Source organism: Ochotona curzoniae, unplaced genomic scaffold (assembly GCF_017591425.1).
Source record: "Ochotona curzoniae isolate NIBS_2020 unplaced genomic scaffold, NIBS_Ocur_1.0 scaffold_1852, whole genome shotgun sequence".
Classification (NCBI taxonomy): Eukaryota; Metazoa; Chordata; class Mammalia; order Lagomorpha; family Ochotonidae; genus Ochotona; species Ochotona curzoniae.
The window spans coordinates 11,552,206-11,580,032 of record NW_024467087.1 but is presented as its reverse complement, the minus strand read 5'-3'; the positions used below and the strand labels follow the sequence as shown (position 1 = coordinate 11,580,032).

At 38.6% G+C, this 27,827-nt stretch overlaps 1 protein-coding gene across 1 annotated transcript in view; it reads left to right on the top strand.

Annotated features, from left to right (window-relative positions):
• The window catches only part of LOC121169463 (P2R1A-PPP2R2A-interacting phosphatase regulator 1-like), a 58,399-nt gene extending 36,807 nt beyond the window's left edge, over nt 1-21,592 (top strand). The window contains exons 9-10 of the mRNA XM_041000058.1: nt 1,189-1,288; nt 21,474-21,592. Of these exons, the coding sequence (XP_040855992.1) occupies nt 1,189-1,288; nt 21,474-21,486 (113 nt within the window). The 3' untranslated portion in view covers nt 21,487-21,592. The remainder of the gene's footprint in view (nt 1-1,188; nt 1,289-21,473) is intronic.
• Nucleotides 21,593-27,827: the final 6,235 nt, after the last annotated feature.

The window sequence follows — 27,827 nt, the reverse complement described above, 5'->3', positions numbered from 1 at the left end:
CTAATCTTATTTAGATATGTTGGAATATAAATATTAGTTTGGGGAATAACAATGTATGTCCTATTTGGAACCCATGAATACAAATGATACATGAGAACACATAGTATAAAAATGAAAAAGATACTGAGGAGGAGTGGAAGCTGAAAAAAATGTGGACTCTATGAATGGAGAAGAGTGTGAGAAAAATATTATTGCCTTCCTCTGGATATATGGAGGCAGATTTTATGATGGTAAATGGTCATGATTTTCATTCAGGATAGGAACAATAAAGTTTCAACTGGATATTCTGAAAGCTGTAGAATTGGGCAGCTATAAATATTGTTTTTACAGTACTGTTGGTTTTAGCAAAGAAAACTTGAATTTTCTTTTGTTAGGGATTCACTTTGATTTGTCCTGTTTTAAATTTAAACCACAAAAGATAGATGAGCAGCTTTTCCGTACAGCTGTAAATGCAGTCTGACAAGGGAGAGATGCCAGACTTCTCTTGCGCCTTATGAGCCATGACTATACTGCTAAGGAAAGGCTGGGGGATCTCGATCTCTAGGGATAGTTTTAAATGATGACTTTAAGGTTTTATCATTCAAATATACTCCATTCTGGAAGTTATGGGCCTGAATGTCATTTTTCTTAAGTCCAGGTGTCGTTATTATATGAATGTGATGCAATTTTCAGATTTTAGCATTTACTTCAAGATAAAGATTTTAACACTATAGTTTTTAAGATTAGATGTCTTCTTTGATTATTAAAAATACATTTATTTTGTCCAGTTCATACTAGGAAAGAATTTATCTACGTAGTTCATTATATCCATTTAGCAAAATAAAGATAGCAACAACCTAAAACTTTAGAATAAAGTATGCAATTAAAGTCATTAAATAGTTTTACTACCTAGCTATATAAAATCATGTTGTAAATTCAGTTAATATTAAAAAAAAACTGTAAAATAAAAAATCAGATTAAATGTCATTCTATATGGTACAAATATGGTTCTGCTTAAAAATTAATCACATGTATATATTCAAATTACTCAAAAGTGATTATAGATGGATAATAGTAACTTGAATTGTTTCTTTGTGTTTTTCTGTGTTTTATAAATTAATTGCAATGAATAAATACTGCTTTGTAATGAAAAACATAGAAGTAACATTAAATAAGACCTACCTATTTTGGTCTACTCCTTTGTCTTAGGTGAAGTGGCACGTGAAGATCCACCAAAGAAGGTTTTCATAGCTACTGACAACAATGTACTTTCTTCTGATGCTACCAAGCTGTCAGAAGACAATGTTTCGTGAGTGTTAACATGAAGTTTTAAACGTCCATTGGCTGTTTTCACTTGGTTTTTAAGTTTAGTTTGTTGCATACATTGAGAAGTATGGTGGTGTGGTATTAAATATTTGTATTAGTTATAAAACTAATATTGCAAAATGAAACCATCAAATTCAGGTCTTCTAATATACCTGACTTTATTATTTGCTAGACACACTTTTAGGTATGAGGATTTGACATTAGACCAAGAGGTATTAAAGATGTACATACGAAGTTACGTATGTTTGAGAAGTCACATTCTGCCCATCTTTTTTGTCCTAGACTGCTTTTCTTCTGGCACTGAGAGTATTATTCAAAAAGTATGCCTGAAAAAGTATATTTTAATAACAAAAATGAGAAGTACAGGGATAGATTTTTAGTTGTTGTTAACATTGCTTTTCTTTTACTGCTCCTATGAAACTGCTCTTTTGATTAGTGCCAGTTGTTGGTATCACAGAGTTTGCATTCATGTGCAGACCGAGTACACAGAAAGCTCTTTTGAATTCTTTGATCAATCAGTAACATTTTCTTTTCCTGTTGTATCTTCAGATACTCTTATTAGAAACAGCCATAGTGCTGATCTTGTAATTTACCCGATAAAGTCAACACTGTCAGTCTCTCCTGTGTCATTTTCCGAGACTGTTCTTCATTTGTTCTGGTAGATAAACTTTCAACTGAGAGATTCACACATCACAAGATGCTCTCACCACTGGAAAAATTTACAGTGAGAAAAAAAATGAGAATGAGAATTGTATGGTCGAAGTTGGTTTCCTTTTCCCCCTCAGTTTCCTAGAAAGCTGTTTATCTGTGGAACTTCCAAGTGTGATTTTATATGTCCATAACACCAAATTGGTAATATTTTCACTGATGTTTTCTATATAACAAATGTGCAGAAGATACAGTCATACATCTTAAGCTGTTGATGTTTAGAAAATATTGTACCTTGGCTTTTTATTTCAAGAGATTTCTGTTAATTTATGCAAATATATAAATAAATAAAACCTTAAGTTCTGTTGAAATGTAACAGTTCAGGTAACCAAGAACTAGCTTGTCCATTTCATTATGTTTCCCCGTATGTCTGGAGTGTACCACCTCCTCTGGGAAAATTCATTTTATAGTATATAATGCGTTATTATGAAATATAGTCACCTCACTCTGCTGTGAAACACTAGACCTTACTACTTCTCTTTCACTCTTTTGGTGCCCACTAGGAAGGGTAAGGAAATGGAAAAACCTATTTCCCTGGTTTTGCTGTTGTTATCAGTTTGTGCTGTGTGTTTGAATTGAAATATTGTGCTTTACTCCGTAAAATATACACACTTTATATAGTAATATAAAAAGCTCCTAAATAAAATGTCAAAACTACTGTAAAATATTCTATGTTTTGAGTCCTATGTAAAACTGTAGTTGTTACAAAAACTAGTCAACAGGGTAAAATTATTTTTTATTTTGTGCTTAACATCCATACTAGTTTTTCAAGTTAGGAAAACTCATTCCTAGTTAGACCATACTAACCCAAAGAGTGCCTATTTTGCGCATTAATCCTTAGATGTCTAATTTGTTGGGAAGGGAAGGTAGGGGAAAACAAGAGGAACAAAGCCTAATTGAAAGAAAGAAAACAATATGTAATTGGACCTTCACTCAATTTGTGCTCAATCTGATTAGCACTGATCAATTGGTATTCTAATTAAGTGTGAAAAAAAAAGACAATGTTGAGAAATTGCAGTCTTTAAACATTTTTATGAATTCTCTTTTATTCAACATCATGAGTATAGGCTAAATATGTTAGTGCTTTTCTGCAAGAATCATGTGCTTACGATTTTTCCCAAAGGGCCATAATGTTTGTGTGATCCCTGAGTTTCTGTTGTAAAGATTTGAGTTTTTGAAATAGGGAAAGCCACATTAAACTTTTTAATTCTAAAGTAAGTACTTTAAGTAATTAGAATAGTATTTGTATTTTGAAAATAAAAATATAGCAAAAATACTATTGAAAGGGTTATTGTTAGAATTTGCATGAAGTTTGGCTTATATCAGGGAGAACATAGGGTATTTGTCCTTTTGGGATTGACTTATTTCGCTGAGCATAATGAGCTCTAGTTGGGTTGGGACCATCTAGTTGCAAATAGATTAATTTCATTTTTTTTTTAATGACTGAGTAGTATTACGTGGACAGACGTGCCACAATTTTTTTTAACCACTATTCTTTAGACGGGCATCTAGATCGATGTCTTTGCTATTGCAGATTGTGCTGCTGTAAATATAGAATTGCAGATCCCCTTCTCACACGCAGTTTTCATTTCCTTTGGATATATTCCTAGGAGTGGGATAGCTGGGTCATATGGCAGGTTTATTTGGCGTTCTCTGAACACTCTCCATACTGATTTCCATAGTGACTGTACTAGCCTACACTACCATCAGCCAGTGAAGGAGGGTACCTTTCTCCCCACATCCACACCAGCAGTTGTTGTTAATAGAGTTCTGAACGTAGGTCAACCTCACTGGAGTTAGGTGGAACCTCAATGTGGTTTTCATTTGTATCTCCCTGATAGCTGGGGAGACTGAGCATCTTTTCATATGTGTATTAGCCATTTGCATTCCTTCTTTTGAAAAATATCAATCCATTTCCTTTGCCCATTTCTTCACAGGATTTTTGGTTGGTTGGTTGGTTGTTTTACTGTTCCTGGGTTTCTGAAGTTCTTTGTAAATCCTGAATTTAGTCTCCTTTCAGTTTTGTGGTATGAAACAATTTTCTCCCATTCTGTTGCTTGCTTCTTCAATTTGTGATCATTTCCTTGGCTATTGATTTTATTTTATGGTCTCTCATTTAAGGGAATGTATAGTAACTGCATATTAGAGACTATCTTATCCAAATATGAGGATACAATGCAGTATGCATCTCTACTTCCAAATCAAAGACGGGCTCCCAATGAAATTGTTGAATATATCTTGACAATAGCATGCTGGACTTTCTGCCGTTGTTTGTCCCCGCAATGTCAGGACACACTTAATTAGCAGAATGACGGGCTTATGACTGCTTATGAAGGACTATACTATTGTAGTAATATGGGAGAAATCAGCTGCAGAGAGGGAATTTAAGTAAGGGGTAAGGGAAATCCTAGAGCCTATAGAGCCGTAAAATTAAAAATAAAATGGAAAGAAACTCAAAAATAGAAATATATACTTATGAAATTAAGTTGAAAGCTGTTTTGAATTCCCTCAGCTAATGAAACAGGAACAGTTATGTAAAAATATTTGAAAAAGATTTTTCTAGTCACTGGAAATCATTGGGATGGTAGAAATCTAGTATATGTATGACTTTACGTGGGCAAAATAATTTAGAATTTTCAACAGTGTCCTAAATAAAGTTGATTGAAATGGATTTACAATTGGGGGAAGGTTCTATTCCTCCAGTTACTAGGTGAAACTGAGTGTACAGTAATGGGGTTCATTGTGGTCTCATTGTGGATACTGGAACAGGATTTTGTAAGTTGGCTAAGGACATGTGAATGATAAATATTGTCACAGTTTCTCAGCTTCTCTGCTTGCCAGAGCAATACGGTACCAACTGTTAGCACAACAGAGGGCTCTCATTGCAGTGATATTCCAGAGGAAACTGTAAACCACTGATTAAAAAAATTATACACATGGGCTATTCACAATGTTAGTCAAAAAAAGTTTTGTAGTACAAAGAGTACAAAGTTCAAGTACAAAGAAAAATGATGGAGTAAGTAAAAAATAGGGATGAGACTAAAGTTACATAAGGAATTTTTATCAGTAAATCTGGGTAATCTTGACTTGCTACACTTTTCTCACTTCAGACAATTCCTTTTGTTTCACTGAGTTAGGCATCATTGTTTTAGTTGCATACTTAGGATGCCAAAATATACCAAAATATTGTCAAAATCAAGGATTTCATAGATGGTTCTCCATTCTGTTGCCTTTTTTAAAGATTTATTTATTTTTATTGGAAAGTCAGATATACATAGAGGAGGAGAGACAGAGAGGAAGATCTTCCATCCGATGATTCACTCCCCAGGTGACTGCAATGGCTGGAGCTGCACTGATCCGAAGCCAGGAGCCAGAAACCTCCTTCAGGTCTCCCACGAGGGTGCAGGGTCCCATGGCCTTGGGCCATCCTCGACTGCTTTCCCAGGCCACGAGCAGGGAGCTGGATGGGAAGCAGGTCCGCTGCCGGGATTAGAACTGGCACCCATATGGGATCCTGGTGGTTCAGGTTGAGGACTTTAGCCACTAGGCTACACTGCGCCAGGCCCATTCTGTTGCCTTTTGAGATATTGTTTTGGGAGGATCCATTTATTGATTTTCAGACATGAATATAATTTTTAAGTGATGCTTCATGGTTGCTTGTTAAGTTGTGGTGAGGCTGTATTTTGTTATCCTGAACACGTCAGGGAATCAATCATCATTACCAGTTTTCCATAGTGAAGGATATGTGGCAGTTTCCTAGAGCTGCCATAACAAAAAATTGCGGACTGGTGACTAATCGGAAAATGTATTCTTCTTACAGTTTTGGAGGATAGAAATTCAAGATCATGGCATTAACAGTTTTTGTTCTTTCTGGAGGTTCTGAAGGACAGTTTTATCCATGTCTTTCTCCTACCTTCTAGTAGTTTCTGGCTATCTTTGATTTGCAGATGCATCACTCCATCTAGTGAGTTCCTGTGTTTCCAATAACCTTCTTATAGACAACAGTTACTGAATTTAAGGCTTCCTTAATTTAGCATGACTTCATCTTAACTTGATTGTATCTGACAAGACCCTATTTCTTGGTAAGGTAAGAGCTTACCTGGGCTTAGGAGCTCCAAATGTCTTGTTTTGGGTACATGATTCGATCCATGACAATGTAATTTTTAAATTTTGTTTTGCTTTTTTCATTATTTGTTTTTTATTTTATTATTATTATTATTACTATTTTCCATGATACAGTTTTGTAGGTGTAAGGATTCTTCCCTCTTTCCCTCCCGTTTTTCTTTATTCTTAAATTAGTTTTAAAAAAATTATGTATCTTGTAATTCATGTTCAAAATTGTGAGAACAAATATTGTGTGTATTACTATATCTTCTTTTAAAAAAGATTTTTTAATCCTTAAATATATGTTCTTTAAGTATTTTAACTTTACTTATTACTTTATAAAAGAACAATATTTTAAACTCACCCTTGTGATTTACTTAGATTTGTGTGAAAATTCTCTGTGATAATGAATTGGATTCTCCAGTGAGGAAAAAGAACATTGTTCTTTTTGAAGATCTCTTGTATGCATGGATTTTGGGTTTTTTGTTTGTTTGTTTTGCAGTTAAGTAAACTTTTTAATTCCATTTTCTGCAAACTTTCTGATACACTCTTTTACACAGTTGGAGATCTTTGTGGCGTTACTGACAGTAAAGTAAATTGGTATGTGATTGTTCATGCCAACCTTTTGGGGAGTGACGAGACTAAGTTCTCCAAGAATATAGGAATTAGGAGATCTGACTTTATAGTTCTAGCTCTGTGGGATTTGGGGCAGGTTTTTTCACCTTTTTGGGCCTCAGTTGTCTGATCTGTAAAATAGAGTTGATTTGACACTTGGCAAGGCTCTCTGCCTCTGACCATTCATTGATTCTGTGAAAACAGCTGCCCTCATCATTGCAAACATGACGATGGAACTCAAGGTGGCAATAAATTTTAGAATACCTTAAGGAACTATTTAAGAAATTAGAGAGCTTTGTATCAATATTTTTATTCTTTTTGGCAACAAGAAACTTATTTTGCTCAGCCTCGTCAATGCTTTCCTCTCTTGTCTGACTTATGCATGATTTATGATGAAATGTGGAATGCTCATTTCCCCTTGGTTTTTTGCTTTGTGTGAATAAATGATCCTCTCAAGATTTTCATACCAATAACAAGTTCCCACTGACAAAAACCTCACCAAAAATGTTCTTTGTACTGTAGCTACAGCTTCAGCAAAAACAAAATAAAGATACATTTGATATGTTTATTTCAAAAAAGCAGGGGAGACATGGTCAAAAGCTACATCAACCATAAAAGCACTACCCCAGAAAGCATTTGAAAGTACGCAATTAGTACTAAAAAGCAGACTACCAGCAGAAGAGCTTTTTCTTTTTTCTTGCTAATTATCATATGGCTATAAGAAAAGCCCTCTAAGGTCAATTTAGCTTATTTCTTGGCATGGCTGTAATGTTTGGTAACTCTCCATTAAACACAAATGAAAAAGGACACACTTAAAAGTCACAAACAGCTGGCTTGTGGCTTTGTGCTGAGGAAGGAAATACTTAAAAATTACATTATCGAGCAGAGGAACCTAATTATACTTTCCATTTCTAGCCTTGCTGTTCAGAGAGTTGGTTTGCTTCCTTAACTAGACATATATTAAACACCATTGGGCTTTACATCAAGTCCTAATCTTGGATAATCTTTTTATAAGAGTTGGGTTGTTAGAAGGAACGTACTGAGGCTAGTATGTTAGGGCTGGTTAAGCAAGTTCTGCTAAAATTTCCTTTAATGTGATTTGGAATACACTTTCATGCCATGTGGATTAGTAGAATTTTTTTTCAAAAGGTAGAATATACAAGGCTGTTGAGAATATAGGAAAAGTGTTATTGGGATTCACTGTGGTGGATTTCTAATGTCCTTTTAAAGTAAGTGTGATGGTTTATGTCAAAAGCTTTCAAAGGCTGTACTTCTTTTGGTATCACAGTTCTAGTATCTTAGGGAAAAGTACGGGGCAGATTGTAAAGGATGCTTATTGTATTATGACTTGTAAATGTGAAAAATTACATGAAAAACTTACACATTTCAACAAATTGTGCTGTGCAGCTGAATATCCATGTGCAAAATGATGAAGGAATGAAGTGTCATGTGCTACAACATGATGGATCTAGGAACATTATGCTAAGTGAAAAAGCCAGTCACAATAAGAAAAAGAAAATGTATAATTTCTCTCGTATAAAATGTTTAGACTAGACCAATTCATAAAGGCATGGAGTACACTAAAAATCACCAGGGATTGGAGGTGGGAAGTTATACTTCATGTGTAGAGTGTCTGTTCAGGGTGATAATAAAGTGTTCAAAGAGATAGTAATGATGGATGCACGGCATTGTGAATGGTAGTTAATGTCATAGAATTGTATACTTAAAACAGCGAATTTTATTAAAACAACAACAAAAAGCCTAATCTGACACTAAGATCAGTTCATCCAAAATTTGTCATAATGTCCAAGAGAATTAAAGAGGAGAGTCCCTAGTACCTTTGGTTAGACTCAGTTCTTTAGCATTGTGAAGGCCATTAGATGGAATGTGGTGTGAAGCATTTTCAAGCTATTAGATCTGTGGTTTCTTCTTGGAGGAACACCTTGTGTAGTTAATGTTAAAGTGTTGGGTTAAACAAATCACTGTAAGTTCATTACAAGGAGATCTCTACACCCATTAGGAATGACAGTGCAGTCACATATTACTTGACATGGAAAGATATTTACACTATAATATAAAGTTTAAAGGCAGTGTGATTAATGGTATCTCATTTTTGCCTTATTTATACCTTTTGCATGGATATATAACAGAAAGAAATCTGTAAGGTGTATGCCACAATGTTTACATTTCAGGGAGGTGGGAAGATGAATTGCTTTGTTTTCATTCATTCTGCTCTTTATATTTGCATTTTTTTCTACATGGAATATTTGTTACTTGTGTAATCAAGGAATAATAGATATTAAATATATTTTAGCAATTTATGAGCAGTTGGTAATCATGTGAGGGAGCTGAGGCAGTTGGGACTATCTTACCGTTGTTTGAATGTTCATCAAAGGAGAATTGAAGAGCCTAAGAACATTTCGAAAGTCCTACTCACTCAAAAAATCTTCCTGATATTGAACTAAAATCTGCCTTCCATGCTTTCACCCTAATTTGTCATACATAATGCAAAAAAATAAGCAAAATCTATCTCTTCTCACACAGATTTTTACATATTTGGCTAAGGGTACCATGTCTCCATAAATCTTTTATCCTCCAGATTTCTTTTCTTTTTTCAAAGATGTGTTTATTTTTATGGGAAAATCAAATATACAGAGAGGAGAAGAGACAGAGAGGAAGATCTTCTGTCCACTGGTTCACTCCCCAAGTGGCTGCAACTGAGCTGATCCAAAGTCAGGAGCCAGGAACCTCTTCTGGATTTCCCACATGGGTGCAGGGTCCCAAGGCTTTGGGCCGTCCTCTACTGCTTTCCCAGGCCACAAGCAGGGAGCTGGATGGGAAATGAAGCAGCTGGGACATGAACCAGCACCCATAAGGGATCCTGGCACGTGCAAGGCGATGACTTTACCTATTAAGCTACAGCACTAGTTCCTTTCCTCCAAATTTCTTATTCTAATCTTTTTTCCTCTGAAATAGTTTCTGTTCGTCACCTGGACTATTTATTATGCTCAACATTTTTCCAGTTTATCCAAAAAACTGGATGATCATAAAGTGTGACACCAAGAGATGATCATTTTCACATCTCTGTTGCTATAAAAGTGTTAGCCTTCTCTGATTAAACAACTTCAGAATGCATCCAAATTAGATGTGACTATACCCTGAGGTACCCAAAGCTTACACAAAACATTCAATTGTCTGTTGCTGTCCACCTTTTAATTCCTAAGGCTATCTAGTTAGATAAAACATTTCAGGCCAATTCTTTTTCCAATCTCTTTGTGTTTATTAAACATTAATAGAGCTGGGGATTATTTGTTTGATTTTTTCCATTTTGTTGTTGTTGTTGTAAGGTTTATCTATTCATCTGAAAGGCACAGATATGGAGAGGGAGAGACAAAGACAAAGAGATCTTTCTTCTGCTGGTTCAATCCCCAAATGGCCACAGTGGCCAAAGGCTGGGCTTCTGGACACTTGGGCCCCAAGCACTTGGAACATCCTCGATTGCTTTTCCAGGCTATTTGTAGAGAGCTAGATTGGAAGTGACGCAGCCTGGAATCAAACTGTGTCCCTTGTGGAATGCTGCTGCTGCTGCTGCAGGTGGCTGCTCAACCCATTTTGTCACAGCACCAGGCCTGTTAGTAGTAGTTGTTGTTTTGTTTTTACCAAATACTGAACAAAAAATAAGATAGCCTCCACACTGATGGAGAGGCCAAGGGATTTAACCTCTTGTCCTACACCATTTTCTAGTCTTTGTCCTAGTTATTGGTGCCAGTTTGACTGACTTGGTCAACATTAGATCTGAGTTAGACAAGGCCAATTGATACAAGGGAGTTGATAGAGATGGGCCCGAGTTAGGGTGATGTACACTATCATTTCTTAGCCCCCACTTGCTCCCATCCTGTCCCACCCAGTGTATACTCTGATCTTTCCAGCCTAGTGAATCTGTGGCCTATTTTGCCATTCTTCTTAAATAGTAGGCACTTTTCAAAAGAACCCAATAAGGAATATATACAAATTTAACTAGCACTAAGTCCAGTGGTTTCCATTCTGTATCTGTGCTTGTATGCTTTGCTTTTTTCAAGAGAGTATTTGCATGATTGTAGTTACTGCCTCTTAGTAACACAGTTTAGACAGAATGCCTATTATTCAACACTTGTTACGCAGAAAAAACTGTAAGATTTTAGCTTTTAAAGATTTCCATTTGTGGGCCTGGTGTGCTAGCATAGTGGCTAAAATCCTTGCTTTACACATACCAGGATCCAACTGGATGCCAGTTTTAATCCCAGCAGCCCTGCTTCCCATCCAGCTCTCTGCTTGTGGCCTGGGAAAGCAGTCGAGAACAGCCCAAAGCCTTGGGACCCTGCATCTGCCTGGGAGACCCCAAAGAGGCTTCTGGCTCCTGGCTTTGGATGGGCACAGCTCCGGCCATTGTGGCTGTTTGGGGAGTGAATCAATGGATGGAAGATCTTACTCTCTCTCTTCTCCTCTCTATATTTGCCTTTCCAATAAAAATAAATAAATGTTTAAAAAAATGACTTCCATTTGTAAAGTTTTAAACATTTTACCAATGTAATTTACATATTATAACTTGCACCCACTTTAAATTTAATATTAAAATATAGACCATTTCTATCACCACAAATTGCAATGCCCATTACAATCAGTCTGCCTTCATTCACATTGCAGTCTACTCTAATCTCCTTTTCAGTACTATAGACTACTTTGTTTAGAATTTCATGTGTATGTGATCATAAGGCATATTTGTTTTTATATATATTTATTTTTGCTTGGAATAATGTGTTTGATATCTGTCTATGTTGTTTACTATATCAGTAGTTTGCTAATTTTTTATTGCCGAGTCATTATTTGATTGTCTACATGTAATGCAATTTATTTATGCATTCACCTGTTGATGGAAACTTGGATTATTTCCAGTTGATGGCTATTGCTAATACAACTGCCATTAAATATGTGTTTAAGGCTTTGTGCAGATGTATGCTTTATTTTCTTTTGAATCAATAGTTTGTAGAATTGCAATATTGTGTGGTGAACTCATGTTTAACTTTGTAAGAAATAGCCTATTTTTTAAAAAAATTTATTTTTATTATTTTTTATTGGAAAGGCGGATATACAGAGAGGAGATACAGAGAGGAAGATCTTCCGTCCGATGATTCACTCCCCAAGTGAGCCGCAACAGCCGATACTATGCTGATCCGAAGCCAGGAGCCTTTTCCGGGTCTCCCACGCGGGTGCAGGGTCCCAAAGCCTTGGGCCGTCCTCGACTGCTTTCCCAGGCCACAGGCAGGGAGCTGGAAGGGAAGCGGGGCTGTCGGGATTAGAACCGGCGCCCATATGGGATCCCGGGCGTGCAAGGCTAGGACTTAACCACTTGTGCCATCGCGCCGGGCCCAAGAAATAGCCTATTTTCCACATGATTTTATCATTTCATCTTACCATAGGCAGGACATTACTCATTTTTTAAAAAATCTATTTTGTTTATTTGAAAGAGTTATAAGAGATAAAAAGAGGGAGAGACAGAGAGAGAGAAATCTTCCATCTACTGATTTACTACCCAAACGGCTGCTGTGACAAGGCTGGGCCAGTCCAAAGGCAAGTTAACCAGGAGATTCATTCTTTTGAGTAGGGGCATTGGGTACGTGAAAAGATAAGCATGGTTTCGACTCCAGTCTAAAGTGCTAGTTTTATCTGATAGTCCCCAAATGTTAGGCAGTATAGGGAAGCCATTTGTATAGTAAGTCATGTAGTCCCACATTCACCAGGCTTTTAACTAAAGACATTTGGAATCTCTTGCTTGCCTTGTGAACTCAGGGGTGGTGTGCTTGGCATTAAGGATTGCCTTCCCATCATTAATGGTCTGTACCAAAAGATACAATATTGCTTGCCTCCGTGACACATGAGCCATGTAACACATGACATTTGTAGACTATTTGAGACCATTAGGTAATATCTGCTCTGTACCCTTCTGGTTCTTAGTTTTCTGTTTCTATGAGAAGCTTTCCTTTGGTCTCTTTGCCATTTAAAAATATTTTCCTGGGCCTAGCGCAGTAGCCTACTGGCTAAAGTCCTTACCTTGCATGTGTTTGTATCCTGGCCTCCCCGCTTCCCATCCAGCTTCCCTTTCCCTGCTTGTGGCCTGGGAAAGCAGTCAAGGATAACCTCAAAACGTTGGGATCTTTCACCCGCGTGGGAATCCTGGAAGAAGCTACTGGCTCCTGACTTCGGATCGGCTCAACTCTGGCCATTGTGGCCATTGGAGGAGTTAATCAATGGATGGAAGATCTTCCTCTCTGTCTCTCCTCCTCCTGTCTGTATATCTGACTTTCCAACAAAAAAAAATCTTTAAAAAATAAAAATATTTTCCCTTAATAAACTGAATGTCAAAGGATTGCACCTCCACTCACATTCATACCATATCGAAGTTCTGCTGATGGGAACTCTTGATGAGTTCTGATGAACCCAGGGAGCCTGTGTTCATTTGTGTGTCTGTGGAATTTGTATTACTCAGTGATACCTGAAAGCAGGGAAAAATATATCCATGATTCCAATTCTTGGAGTAAGTTGAAGCCCAATACTATTTTCTTTAAATGAAAATGGATTTTTTAAAAGAAGTAAAGTTGATTTCTTCCAAGGTCGAATAGTAGTTGTATGATTTGACATACTAAGAAGATTAACAGGACCTGGGGACTGTCTGGCTACCAATATGTCATTTTTTCTTGGTTATATTGTGCTCCCTTACAAAGGACTTGAATTGGAGACAAGTGAAGGTCATACTGAAATTTCTTGCCACTTTACTTTCTGTTACTCCTCTCCCTCCAGCTGCCCCACTGGTAGCTGCGTTGGTTTGCCCTCTTCAAAAAGGAGCTGGTGTGTCAGAGGCACACTGTCCTCTTCTCTTCTAACCAAGGCTCCCATCCCAGCAAGTCTTAATTTGAACATTCTGATTAAAGTTCTTCATAGGCAAATTAAAGTTACCATTAACTGGGAGGAGGGGAGAGGTTTGTATTTGAAATCACTAGTTGAATTCTAATTTCAGTCTTTGGCATTTGGGGCTGGTGAGAGAGTGATGCAACTGGGAGCCTCTGTCCCTTTCTTTCTGCTCATTAAGGTTTTCCCCAAAGCATGCCATGTGTTCGGTAGAACTCAATGAACCTTTCTCTCCTGTACTCCCACTGTTGTCCCCATTTATGCCAATGTTAGAAAACTCCCTTTTAAAGAAATTTAAGTAGAAATGTAAGTTATTTTGAAGAAAAACACTAGGTATCAGATGTTGTATGGGTGGGATTTCTCCTTGTGAAATTTACTCAAAGTCTGCAATGGGCAGACCCCTGTATTTCATAGTACATGCTGGCCTACCATGTTCCCAGCACTCCTGACTCCCTTCGGCCTGTTCTCCTTTCTCTTCTTCCAATAGGACTCATCACCTTCAAACACACTATAGGGTTCACTTACTATTTTTGATCGCCTCTGCTAAAACGTAAGCTTCCTCAGGAAGGAATCTTTTTCTGATTTTTTTTAAAGATTTATTTATTTTTTACAAAGTCAGATATACAGAGAAGAGGAGAGCCAGAGAGGAAAATCTTCCATCTGATGATTCACTTCCCAGGTGGCCAGCAACAGCCAGTGCTGTGCCGATCTGAAGCCAGGAGCCAGGCTCCAGGTCTCCCATGCAGGTGCAGGGTCCCAAGGCTTTGGGCCATCCTCGACTGCTTTCCCAGGCCACAAGCAGGGAGCTGGGTGCGAAGTGGAGCTGCTGGGACTAGAACCAGCGCCCATATGGGATCCTGGAGCATTCAAGGCAAGGACTTTAGCCTCTAGGCCATGGCGCCAGGCCCTTTCTGATTTTTTTTTAAGTGAACAAAGTACTTAAAAGCATGTCTGGGAGGTGGTCAATAAATATTTGGCAACTGGGTAAATGAATAACCTTGACATTATAGTTCTTCGTATTCAGGTCCCACTCTATTTTATGACCTCATCTTTTCCCCATCCTCTGCTCTACCTGACACCAATACTAGCAGTTTTTCCATGCACACCACCTGCACACCCATCACTGTGAGTTTAATCACATTTTTTTCCTCTGTCCTGTATAATTAACCCTGGGTCTATGCAAAGATTTCATTTGAAGAAAGTTCTTCACAGCCTGGATTCATATTAATGAATAAAAGTGAAAGAGCTTCAATGTCCATCAGTAGTTTATTAGTTAAATATATCATGGTAGTCTGAACTTGATGGAGGGAAATTTGGTGATATGCATCAAAATTACAAATGCACAGAGCCTTTAAGACTTTATCCCACAAATGCACTTGCTGGTGAGTGCTTTTGTCATCCCTATTAGACATAGCAGTGACAGCATTCATTAAATTTTTATGTAGAGCTATATTTATTGATGTGGGAGGATCATAAAGCGAACATTAATTCAGCTTGTGTCAGGCAGTGATAAGTGTTTTATCAATTTTTATCTCATTTGATCTTCATAACAACCATTTGAGGTAGTTACTATATTAGTCCTTATTTTACACAGGACAAATGGACTCATGAGAGAAATTCATTTACTTAGCCAGGACCTGACAATTGATAAGTAACAAAGGTGAGATGTACAAAATATATTATGAAAAAACAGTGTGTGCACCAGGGTTCAATTTTGTAAGAAAACAAAAAACAAAAAACCAGCATACCTACATAACTTTATATGTATGTACACAGAAAGATCATAAAGAAATACATGTAAACTGTTAATAGTTAGTGGTACTGTGCATGATTCTTTTATTTTCTCCTTTTTTCTTAACATTTTAAAAAATTTCCTGTAAAATTTGTGGGCTGACACAGGAGAAGTGAAGTCAGGAGGCACAATTAGCTGTGTAATTGCAAAGGTTACTAAGCTTCAGAAATCTGCTAGTAATATGGAACCCCATAGGAAGGAAGTGTTTTTAGGCTGAGAGGAAAAACAAACAAAAACAAAATAAACAAACAGGAGAGAGGGAGAGCTGTCCAAAGGGAAGGAGTGTGGTGTGGTTCCTTGAGCCCCCCCCCCCCGCTTTTTTTTTTGCAGGAAAAGGCAGAGAATCTAGTGCCAAAGGCACACGTGGAAGTGGTAACCTTGAGGTGAAAGTGCCACCTTCCCGCGAAGCTGAGTGAGGGTGTGAACAGGTATAGGCTACAATGCAGGGAGGCAAAGCAGAGGGAATGTTCAGGAAGTTGCTGCTTGATGATCAGGGTGCCTCTGTCATTGAAATCCAAAGCTAGACTCTGCACTGTGGGGTCTAGTGCAAGGGTGAGGTCCAGGATGTGAGGCGAGGGGGAGGATTTGGAACAATCACTGAGAGAAATTTGATACAGATATATAAAAGGACTGCCTTAAGGCCCCTCTGAGGCTGGCTGGCCTGGCTTTGTAGTGGAGCCAATTTCATGACCTTCTCCAGCAGTAGCTATCAGCCCAGGAGCAGACAGCAGAGAGAATGCATGGTGGGGTTTTCGCAGGCCTGGGGATTGGCAGAGCAGGTGCTGCTGAAGGTCATGAGGAGAGTTAGTTTAGAGGATCCACACAAGCAGAGCTAAAATGGCTGGTCATCAAGCTGACTTGAAAGGAGAAAAGGAAGCCAGCAAGCTGCCATTGGCCTTTGGGAGATGAAGAGGGAGCATGGGTGTGCTGGAAGCCTTGGGGGCCAACAGATTGTGCAAGAATACCAGTCGGAGACTAAGATCAGAGGGTTCTGGGAGGCTTTAGGGGTTGAAGGATTTTCATATGGACTCTGAAATTCAGTGGCTGCGAGTAGCAAGGAAACAGCCCACTATGAAAGGATATAGGCAGCATTCAAGCAAAGAGGCCAATAGGTAATATCTGCCAAAATTACAACTGTACACTCTTCCATCCATCAATTATTGTGCCTTGATGAATTTATGCCAAATATATACATATTTGTCTTTGTGCACAATGAATACATAAGGTGAGTCAGAGTAGCAGTTAGACAAGAGCCTAAAAGTCCCTCGACAATGATTTGATTTCAGTAACTTATGGTTCATAAAATGGACTGCTAGGTAGTCATAATGTGGTACCTGTTGATATGGCATGATCTTCAGATTATATTGTTAACTGAGACAAACAAGGTTTAGAACAGTGTGTACAGTTTTGCAGTGTATTTCCAAACATGCACAAAATATTGTCATATGGATGCATGAAAATCTTGCCTCCGAGAAAGGAAGGCTGTTGGCAAGTGGACTAGGGTTGGAAGCTCTTAGAAAGAGAACCAAGATTAGGGGACTTTTCGCTTCTTTCTTTTTCTGTACCCTTTGCATTTGAGATGTGACTATATTATCTCATGAGAAAATAGAATAATTAAAAAGTATATATGTGGGCTATATAATATTCATATTGTGTATTTACAATATGCATTTCTACATAATATGAATATATTAATTTGAAAATGAATATCAATCAATTGAATCTGTTTTATTAAGTCATTGAAACAAAAACACAAGGACAACTTCCAGCAGAAGTTTGCTTCGGATTAGGCAAGCTTAATGGGTGGGAACTTGGATGAAGTGCTGTTGACCAAGTGTTGATAACTATGACAGCTGGCTGATGGATATATGAGGGTTCATTTTCATTTGAAATGTGAAATTGCCATCTTTATATATCAAAAATGGTTAAATTTTTTCAGTTTCATGTGGATTAAACATATGTTGTTCTCACTATTTTGGTAAATTTTTCGTAATAGAATAAGTTTAAAAAGAAAAAAAGAACTCCCACTAGGCCCTTGCTAAAAACATTCATGTACTTCCTCATCCTAGCTCTTGTATCTCATAATTGAGTGGAAATTCCCATTCCCCATTGACTTCAGAATCACTAGTACTGTCTTACCGATTTCTCTTTATTATAGGACTGAGTACTGTTCTCCGGATTTTTCTTATTAACAGCAATCTCTCCCCATCCTGTTGTGTGCTAATTGGCTATTGCCTTATCCTTATTACTGGTAAAGTTCATCCTGTTCTCAAGAAAAATCACTTCTTCAGTTTCTTACAATCACTTAACTTTTTCTTCCAACCTCCCAATGTATTATTAGCAACATGAAATTATTTGGTGCCACACATTTATCCAGGTTACTTATATGTGTCAGTCTATGGCTGAGGCTCTTGAACATTCACTATACATCAGTGGAAATTGCATCAATATGCACACTTCTGTTCAGTCTTTCAACCTTGAGTTGTTTGGTTTATGTCTCTGCTTCTTAAGTTACCTCAGAGCCTATGGAAACCTCAGCTTGCCCCTTACACCTGTTAATCCATGACTTGTCATTTGTCTTCAGGAGGCAAGTGGCTTATACGTAACTGCCCACATACCCAGGCTCCTTCTCTATATCCTACAGTCTGTCAATCCCCTCTGCTTGCATATCTTGTTGGAAGCCCAAGTTACGTTCTGTTGACTTTACATGTCTCCTTTACCTCTTCCCCGAAAGAGCTCTTCCAACCCCATTTCTAGGATTTCTAGGTTGATTTTACTTTCTCTGTGTTTTCCAAACATCCCTTATGTCATGGAGTGATGCTTGCCTCTTTATTGTCCCTCCTGTCACAGACTGTAAACTAAGGAGGGACAACAGGTCCTGTTTTCTTTGGGTTTCACACACTTAGCACAACATGGTTAAATGTTCAAAATTATATATATATATAATTATTAATTTTAAATACTTAAATATACAGGAAACTGCATAGAATAGAACTTTGATGTAGCCTTTATCATGCTCAGATATTCTATTCGGATATGCACACATGCATTTTTCTTTCTGGAACACTTGGAAGTAAGCTACAGATATCATGTCCTTTTGGCCCTTAATCCTTCAGCATTTTTCCTAAGAACAAGAACATTATGTTACATAAACACAGTAGTGTTCTCAATTTCAGGAAATATAGTGCTTATTATATTGATATGCATGGGTCTTCAAAACATTCATGGAAAATACATGTTATTAAAAACTATTCATTGCTTTCAAATATTTTATATCAAAATCAACATAGCTTTCAGTTTCACCATTCATGAACTTTTCGAGGTACCTTCATGCAATCTAAAGCTCAAATTTTAACTGCCCTAGTATTGCCCTTCATTGCAGTTTTTTTCTCAACCAATATGCAGTCTAAGATAACATATTATATTTAGCTTTTGTATTTCTTAGTTCCCTTGAGTGTTTTCAAATCTGTAGCAGTCCTCAACCTTTAGTTTTTGTTCATGACATTGACATTTTGGAAGAGTACATGACATTGTAAAATGTCCTTCAATATGGGTTTGCCTGATGTGGCCCCACGATGAGTCAGGACACACATTTTTTTTGCAGGAATGAAACATGAAAAGACACACGATGGTGCTCAGTAATGTCAACTCTGATTTCTTGGTCAAGATGATGTCTTCCAGATTTTTCCACTGTAAAGATATTGTTTTCTTTTTATACTTCATAACAAATGGAGAGATACCTTGAAAGTATGATGAAAGTATCATGTTTTTCATGAGGATTTCTCTAACTGGTTTGGTGGGTGACAAACAGCAATTTTCAGTGTTATACATACATATGTATCTATTTATCCACAAGAGGTGCCTCCTTTTCTAGCAGCCTCTAGTTGTTTCCACGCTGGCAGCTGGCTCCAAAACACATGATCCTTTACAGCACTTGGAAACCTTAGATGAGGTCCTCCTGTAAGCCTGTGGCCTTAATGGGGGCTCAGAATGGACTCCAAGGCTTCCACCAAACAGTGTCCGTGCTAAGGCCTGCTGGCAGCAGCTGTTTGCTCAGTAGGCCCCTTGTCTGTATATCCAATGGCTGTTTACTCTATTTTGCCTCAAACTTGAGAACAGGAGAGTAAATGGGAGAATTTTTGCCTCTATTCTGACTTCTCTGAAAAAATACGAAATAGAATTCAGTATTTAGCACAAACTCTTCTGCCATTCCAGAGACCCACATCTTGAGCCAATTTGATCAGGACACTATTTTCTGCAGACTAATGTGCAGAAAAGGAAAAGGGGCCATGACTCCATGGAGGGCAGAAGGAAGTGTATGTGCTGGGGCTGGTTTCTGTTTCGGACTGTATTACGTTTTGGGGGCCTCTGTAGTGTAGTATCACACACTAAGTGGCTCCAAGCACTGAATGGATTCTCTTCCTGTTTTCTGGTAGCTTCCTAGACTTGTGGTTGAAAAGCTATAATCATTGCCTTTGACATTCTTCCCTCTGTGGTGTTCTCTCCAAATACACCTCTTGTTACGGAAACATCATATTGGACTTGTGCCTTCATCTTAATGTGACTTTATCTTAGAATAATTACATTGACAGAGACCCTATTTCCAAATCAGGACACATTCACTGGTCCCACGGGTCAGGACTTCCACATATCTTTTGGGGGGAATTATAACTCAGTTTGTCAGTGGGTCATGTCTGAAGTCTAACCCATCTGAGAACACAGAGTACAATTCTCTACTCCTTTCCCCAGTATACAAAAATTCTGTCTCTACCACTTTGGTTTTACTGACTTGCCAACATGTAAGGAAGATAAATGAGCTTGGCAGAACATGCTCTGCTCCTTGAAATAGACTTACTACAATTTTCAAGTGATCACAAGCTATTCATATAACCATTACATAGAGGACAATAATAGAGAGCAGTTACAATCTGCATAGCTCTTGCCCTTACATTCTTTCATATCATTTTCACAATTTGGTTGTGATGTAAATACATTTGTCACCATTTGACAGAGTGTGGGCATGAGACCCAGAGAGACAAACTTAGTCCTGCAGGCCATACAGCTTAGTAAATTCAGTGTAAGGCAGGATCATGTCTATGAACCACAGAGCCCAGTTCCATGGCAGGCAGTCAGTAAATATTTATTGGCTTAATCAGTGAGTGGATTTCAAATCTGCAACTGCCTTTCCTGATCAATTATCCTTTCTGTTGTACTCCATGCATAACTGAAGGCTACAGACTATGGCGTGATCACAAGACACTGATGGAGCACACAACTTCAGATTTCTTTGCCATGTTTAATAACTTTCCAGATTCTGAGGCGAGAACTATGTCCATCTACATTTGATTATTTTTCTTACTTTACACCTGATAAACTAATAAAGAATCGATTTGTCAACACACAAACTCTTTGCTTATAATTTTACTTGAGCTTCTTACCATTTGTTTAAAATAATGCTTGCTTTAAAGGCAAGCTTTATCACATCAAGAGACTTGCCATAACAATGTGTCAAGGAAGGAAATAATTCAGCATGTTAGCTTAGTATCTTGTGCTAGGATGAATGGTCCAGATGAGATGTACTGAAGAAGTTTCAGAGAGATGCATGGAATAAACAAAGGCCAAGATGGGTCTTCCAGGACACAGGATGTGCTAGGAATCACTCAGTGGCAGGTGCTCCCATCCCAAATCTCTGTGTAACATGTTGGTCACAGTTACCTGTTATCATCCTAGGGTTCGGGGTTTGTCCATCTCCTCTTCCGGTTTGCTTGAAGAGGTAGGGAGAAACTGGCTTGAATTTCTACGTTCTGCTTTTACTGTCCTTCTCAGATGCTAGTTTAACTCATACTGTTCTACTCTCAGCTTTGTGTAGTGACCTTATGCCTCTCATTCCAGAACCACAAGACTCCGTACCCACCCTAGTTTGTCCTCTCTTTCCTGCCCTAAGCTTTGATTCATACAAGAAATGTTGAGAAAAATTTAACATGCTTATGCTTTCTTTCCCTGTTAGAGAGAAGATCTGATTCGGTTGGATACAGAATTTTTCAGGTTGGCTCAAGGTGTAACCAATGGACAACTCCACCTGAAACATCACTTCTGTCAGTTTAAATAAAAGAAGGGCATTGCATTCTCTGATCTTTCCCCCAGTGAACGAACGAAAAAAGAAAATCCAGGGTGGGGAGTGGGTTTCTCTCCAAAGAAAAATGGAACAAATGAAAGGTTTTGGAGGATGATCACATCCCACATTGGAGTGCCTGAATTTGATTTTCAGCTCCAGATTCTGGCACCAGATAGGAGGCAGCAAGTGATGGCTTAAATACTTGGGTCCCTGGCCCCCATGTGGGAAGCCTGCTTTGGGCTCTGGCTTCCGGATGCTCACTGTCTCAGGCAGTTAGGAAGCATGCAAGCAGGTTGGAGTGCTCTCTTTCGCCCCCTTTCAAATATGTTAAAAACCAAAGCTAAAAATTAATTTAAAAACAACAAGATTATTTTAAAAATCAAAATCAAAGCAATGAATGCAGGATTATACTTGAGATTTCCTTTTATTGGAAACACAGATTTACAGAGAAAAAGAGACAGAAAAATCTACAGTCCTGTGATTCACTCCCCATATTGCCACAATAGCCAGAGCTGAGCGGATCTGAATCCAGGAACTTCTTCTGGGTCTCCCACATGGGTGCAGGGTCCCAAGGCTTTAGGCTGTCCTTTACTGCTTTCCCAGGCCACAAGCAGGGAGCTGGATGGAAAGTGGAGCAGCTGGGATACAAACCGGGACCCATATTTGATGCTGGTATTTTTAGATGGAGGATTAGTAAACTAAGCCATCACGCCAACCCCAAGATTTCTTAAAAGGTTGAAATAATTAGATTCACAAGAAGTTGCTCCTCACCCAGCATCCCCAATAATTGTACCTCAAATGATTGCAGTATGATATAAAGGCCAGAAAAATTTTTGGAGGTGCACAGTGTGTGTGGCTTCTAGCCATTTTACTACATGGTTAGATTCATGGAACTATCACTGCAATCAAGATACAAAGACCTCCCTAATGGGCCTTTATATAATCCCACTCCCCACCATCCTGAACCTTTGGTTGATCACTAATTCACTGTTTTTCTCCATAATTTTGTAACTTAAAACTTCGGTTTCTGGCACCTTAGCTTTCACAACATCTTAGGCTCAAAAAATGGCTTCTCCAGCCCTGACTTAGATTCGTGCCGGGTCTCCTCCAAATGTCCATCGAAGCCCTGCCAAACAAACAAACAAACAAACAAGCTTGGCTGAGTTTTTAGGGGTGTTGGAAGCTTTGATATAAACCTTTAGAGCTTGGACATGTGTTTCCTTCCGTAACTGCCTGCACTAATATGTGATGCTTAGCTTTAGATTAGCCATTACAACAATGCCCTCTTGTGCTGATTTGTCGCACACTGCGCTGTCTCAGACAAATACCTCTTTTTTTTTTTCTGTTCCTTTTGCCTAGTGAGAGGGGGAAAGGTACTGGAAAACCTAGAAGACCAACAGAAGATTCCAGAAATCCAATAACTACAGATTTAAAATCTGGCCTGCAACAATTGGGGCCTTTTAAGTGCAAGTGGTTTATGCGGTGGATTTAAGTCCCTAGGCTGATGTGTCATCTGTGTGATCTCTACAAGGATTGTTCCGTGAGATAATACAAGCTACAGTCCAACTCCCCAGGACACTTTTGTACATACAAGAGCATCATCAAAGCCCACTCCATAGTCTGCAGTAATAAAATCATAAAATTATGAGTCAAAGTCATGCTAGGATAGGAAAGGGTTAATGGGAGAGGTATCATGGAAATGCTATAGCTAGGATTAGTTTGGGTCTCTTACCCGCTTTCCCCTGGACTATTTTAATGTTTTTTCATTTTGAGCAAATTTAACTTCCTATTCACTTTGCAAAGAACACTGTGCTCTCTGCTGAACTGAACAGCAGCACATATGCAAAGCCAAGGTCAGACGCATTATGATGTGGTTCCCTTTAAAATAAATGACTTCAGACTAATGGCTCCCTTCACAGCCAGCCCCAGAGACAGAGGGGGGAGTGGGCATCTGCCTTTGAGTCGGGAGACATTGTGATCCAGGTAGCGGCCCCGAATTCCTGACTCTGAGAGCTTTGCCATCCACATCACTTTTGATTTCCATTTAGATGAGAACACAGTGAGGGAGAACAAGAGAAAATGCAACGAGTTCTGTACCCACTCCTGGTGCCATTGCTTGGCTCCACATCCTAGCCCACAACCAAGGACTCCGCGTGCATGACGAGTGTGGTTGTTGATGTCTCCAGCTGCGCTCTCCTACCTCCCCCTCACCCTGTTGTATCATTTGTAATTTCCAAAGTGAAAAGATTTTCTAATTAATTAAGTAGGCCTGATTTGTTCTCAACTTCCTTGTTTTTCTAGGGGAATAATTTTGTAGCTACTCTTATGTTATTTTTTTTTTAAATCAACCTATATGGGAAGTGGAAAGAACACAGAACTGACAGGTGGTTGGGGAGTTTGGGTCTTGGCTCTGTCTTTTACTTACTGGGAAGCCTTCTTGTGGAAGGCAAGTTCAACTGTCAGAGTCACAGTTTGCTCATCTGCAAAAGTGGGATACCATCTGCCCTTCCAATCTTCACAGAAATGGTACAGACAAAAAGCAACTGTAGGAAAGGCCTTGTGAAGGTTTTAGAAGGGGGATACAGCTATTCGCACATTATTAAAACACAATATTGAAAATGCACTATTTTAAACACCTGCTTTCCTGTTTAGAAAAATACTCTTAAGAGGCCAGCATTGTGGTACAGCCGGTTAAGTCACTGCTTGAGACAACAGCATCTTGCGTCATAGCTAGAGATCTGGAAAGCAGTAGCAGATGGCCCAAATACTTATGCTCTGACACTCGTGACTTGGATCAAATGTTTGCCTCCAGCTGTCATGTCCAGTTGGAAAGTGAGCCAATAAAAGGGAGATTCTGTCTCTCTCTCCCTCCCTCTTTCGTCAGTCTGCTTTTCAAATAAATAAATCTTAGGGAAAAAAAGACCTTTGAAAATAACTCAAGGTCTTATATATTTTACCTTAGATGTTTCTGTTGATTTGCTGTTTTTGTTTTGGTTTATTCTGTTTCAACTCCTAGTGTTGCTCATTATATATAAATAAAGTTTATATACACATATATGCATATGGCCAAGGCCAAGCTTGTCTCCTACTAAATGTACATGATGTATATTTAATATAATATATGATATATTTAGCATAATTTATAAATTTATATTGGAGATATTAATGAATAATTATTAAATATATGTTTGTTAATTGAGTTTTTAAATTTGGTGAATCCACATTTATAATAAAAATTATATTTAATGAAAGAATTATATTTAACATAATTATTTAGTTTTACATTTATAGTTAAATATAATTAATTATGCTTAATAAGCAATTCTTATTAAATATTATATTTAATACTAATATCTATCATAGGCAGACAAACTTGGCCTTGGCCATGCAATGTCATTTGCTTCAGTAGAATATTAGGTAAAGGGATCCAAATACTTGTTTCCATGGCAGAGGAGACACACTTAGGATTTGATTTAATGTTATATATAAGTAGCTTTGTTGAATCTTTAGCATGTTTTCAGAAAGGTGTACTGTCTCACAAGACTCAACTGTGTTCAGGTCATCTGCTTCTGGAGCAGAAAGTCAATCATAACCCTGTTGAGGCCTGTCACCAGGCCGGTTGGCCTACCTCTGCTCCTGATCTTTTTATGTGAGGGCAGTTTGCCTCATACTGGGTCTCTGGGGCTTGGTGTTCAGAACTTCATTAGGTTCCTGCTAGAGGTTAATTAATCATCACTTCAATTCATCTACTCATCCATGCAGCTCCATCAATGCAAGTTCAGGTGCCACTGGGGTAGCAAAAGAGAAGAAAACAGCCTCTGTTCTCTCAGGATCAGAGAGGTTTCTGAGATCTAATGGTTCCACTGAAACTGGGGGTACGGGGTTCCAGCGAAACTAGGGATATACTCCAAAACAGCCCTATCATATTGTCGAGGAGAGTTTAAATGTGGAAGGGTCCATCTTGGTGTTGGAACAGCCACAGGCTAAAGTTGCCCAACTGGTCACAAAGCGAAATAGCCATCAATTTGCCCTTCCTGCCTGTGTGACATGATAATCTGATTTTTATATTTTTACTGATACTTTGGGTGTGCAGCAAATCTTCTCTGCATTCTAGGAGAGCTTGTAGTTTGCAACTTGCTTCATATTTGGGTCAACAGTCATTAACAATAGGGAGTAACTGATGATTGCTCCTGTTTCTGTTTTCTCACCACTGAAAGGCTACATACACAATGCCATGCTAGCGGGTTGAAAAGGGAAAAGACCTTTCAGTGGAGACAGCACTGCGTGCATGCTAGCAAACAGGTTGAGTTTTTGCCATTAGTTGTTGTTGCCGAGAAAGCTGGTTGTTTCTGTGTTGTGCTACACACACTGTCTCAGTTTCTTCTTTTACTGAGTTGTCGTCAAACTGAACTCCCTCTATGAGAGGAAGCATGCTGTAAGTCATGGACTCTGAAACCAAACATACCTCAGTTCATTAGTTGTGGGACCTCAGAGAAGTCAAAAAGTCACTCTCTGTGTCAGTTATCTCATCTGCAGATTGGGCAGGATGGAATCAGCCTTGCAATATTGTTGCAAGATTGAGAGACAGTTATTGTGTGTCTACCCTGGGTCAAGCACTCAGTACTTCTTTGACTTTGATTGCCAGCACAGCCTGCCTGGGAATCTTGTTAACATGCCCACTCGGATTCCGTTGGACTCGTGTGAAACCTGACACTGTTGTTGTTCAGTAAGTTTGCAGGCTATGGCCAGGCTGTTCACTGGGTAATATCCCACACTTGGAGCAGCAAGGGTCTAGATAGCATTTGTGAAATACCCAGCACAGTTAGTGCTTAACACATACACACGTGTGTGCGCATGTGAACACACATGTACACACAATTTCATTCTTTTGCCTCAAAATAAACTTCCATTCCAGTTCCATTTTCCATACATTTCTTGAAGTTCCCTAACACGACCACCTACAAATAATGTAATCAGTCTTTTAAAAATGAGAAGAGGAACTAGGATTTCAGCGGGTTAAGTTGCTACCTGCTTAGGATCCAGCGAGTCTCTCGCTGCTGATGCACATTGGAAAGCAGCAGATGGGCCAAGCACTTGGACTCCTGCCACCCACATGGGAGACCCAGACAGGGTTCCTGGCACCTGGTTGCTGTGTCTAAAACCTAGCTACTGCAGGTTTTGGGGGTAGTGAAACATGCAGATAAATATTTGTCTTTATCTCTCCCTCTACCTTTCAAATAAATCTTTTAAAAAAGACAAAAATGAAAACTTTTCCCACAGAAGTCAGTCTTCCAAAAGCTATAATTCCATAGCTTTGATAAAAAAAATCTCATCCAGATTGGGCAGTAGTTTATTACACTATTTAATCCGCTCTTGTAAATTGTTTCAAATTTTCTGTAATGGATTTTTAAGTTACGAAAGTAAACCACAACAGGAATTTGAAAGCCACAAAATTGTCCCGAATGATGCTCTTCTGGCAGATGTACATCATTAGGCATCTGTTCAAACCCACAGAATGTGAATCGCAATGTGAAGTGTGGGTCTACGGATCATAACAAGTGCACCTCTCTATGGTGGGATGTTGAGAGTAGGGGAGGCTGTGCCTGTGTCTAAGGGGCAAAGTAGTGTATGACCACTCCCTGTACTTGCTGCACACTATTGCTGAGAGCACAAAACTGTTCCACAACATAGGTTATTTTTAAAAGCCACAACCAGAAAACACCTGTTACCTAACAGTCTGAGAATAGAAGATATAAGTTATCCAGTACAGTGATTAGCTCCAAACACGTGTTTGTTAGGAAAAAGAGAATTTGTTAAAATTCTCCACATGAATTCATTCCTAACCTTGCCTTTTGGGACTTAAGATTATGCAAAAGTGATCTGCTTTGGGATTTTACCTCTGTGTGTGTGTGTGTGTGCCACATTTGCATTCTGCCTATCCATCCCAGGATTCAGCACATAAAGAAAATTGTTACAATAGTTGTACATATTTATGGCCTGCAGTGAGGGCATTTCAGTATGTGTATACACATTTTTTTTAACAGCACAGTTCACATTTCATTTTGTCAAGACAGATTTTCCATTGTCTACCTACATTCTCAAGAAATCAGTTAATTTAGTCCTTTCATTTTATTAAACCAGGCCTTTCCACCCCCGCCCCCAAACCTGGATCACAGCCAGAACTGCCTAACATGTGTTCATGAAGTCAGTGATTACAAAGGAGTTGCCCAGCTAGCTGGAAACTGC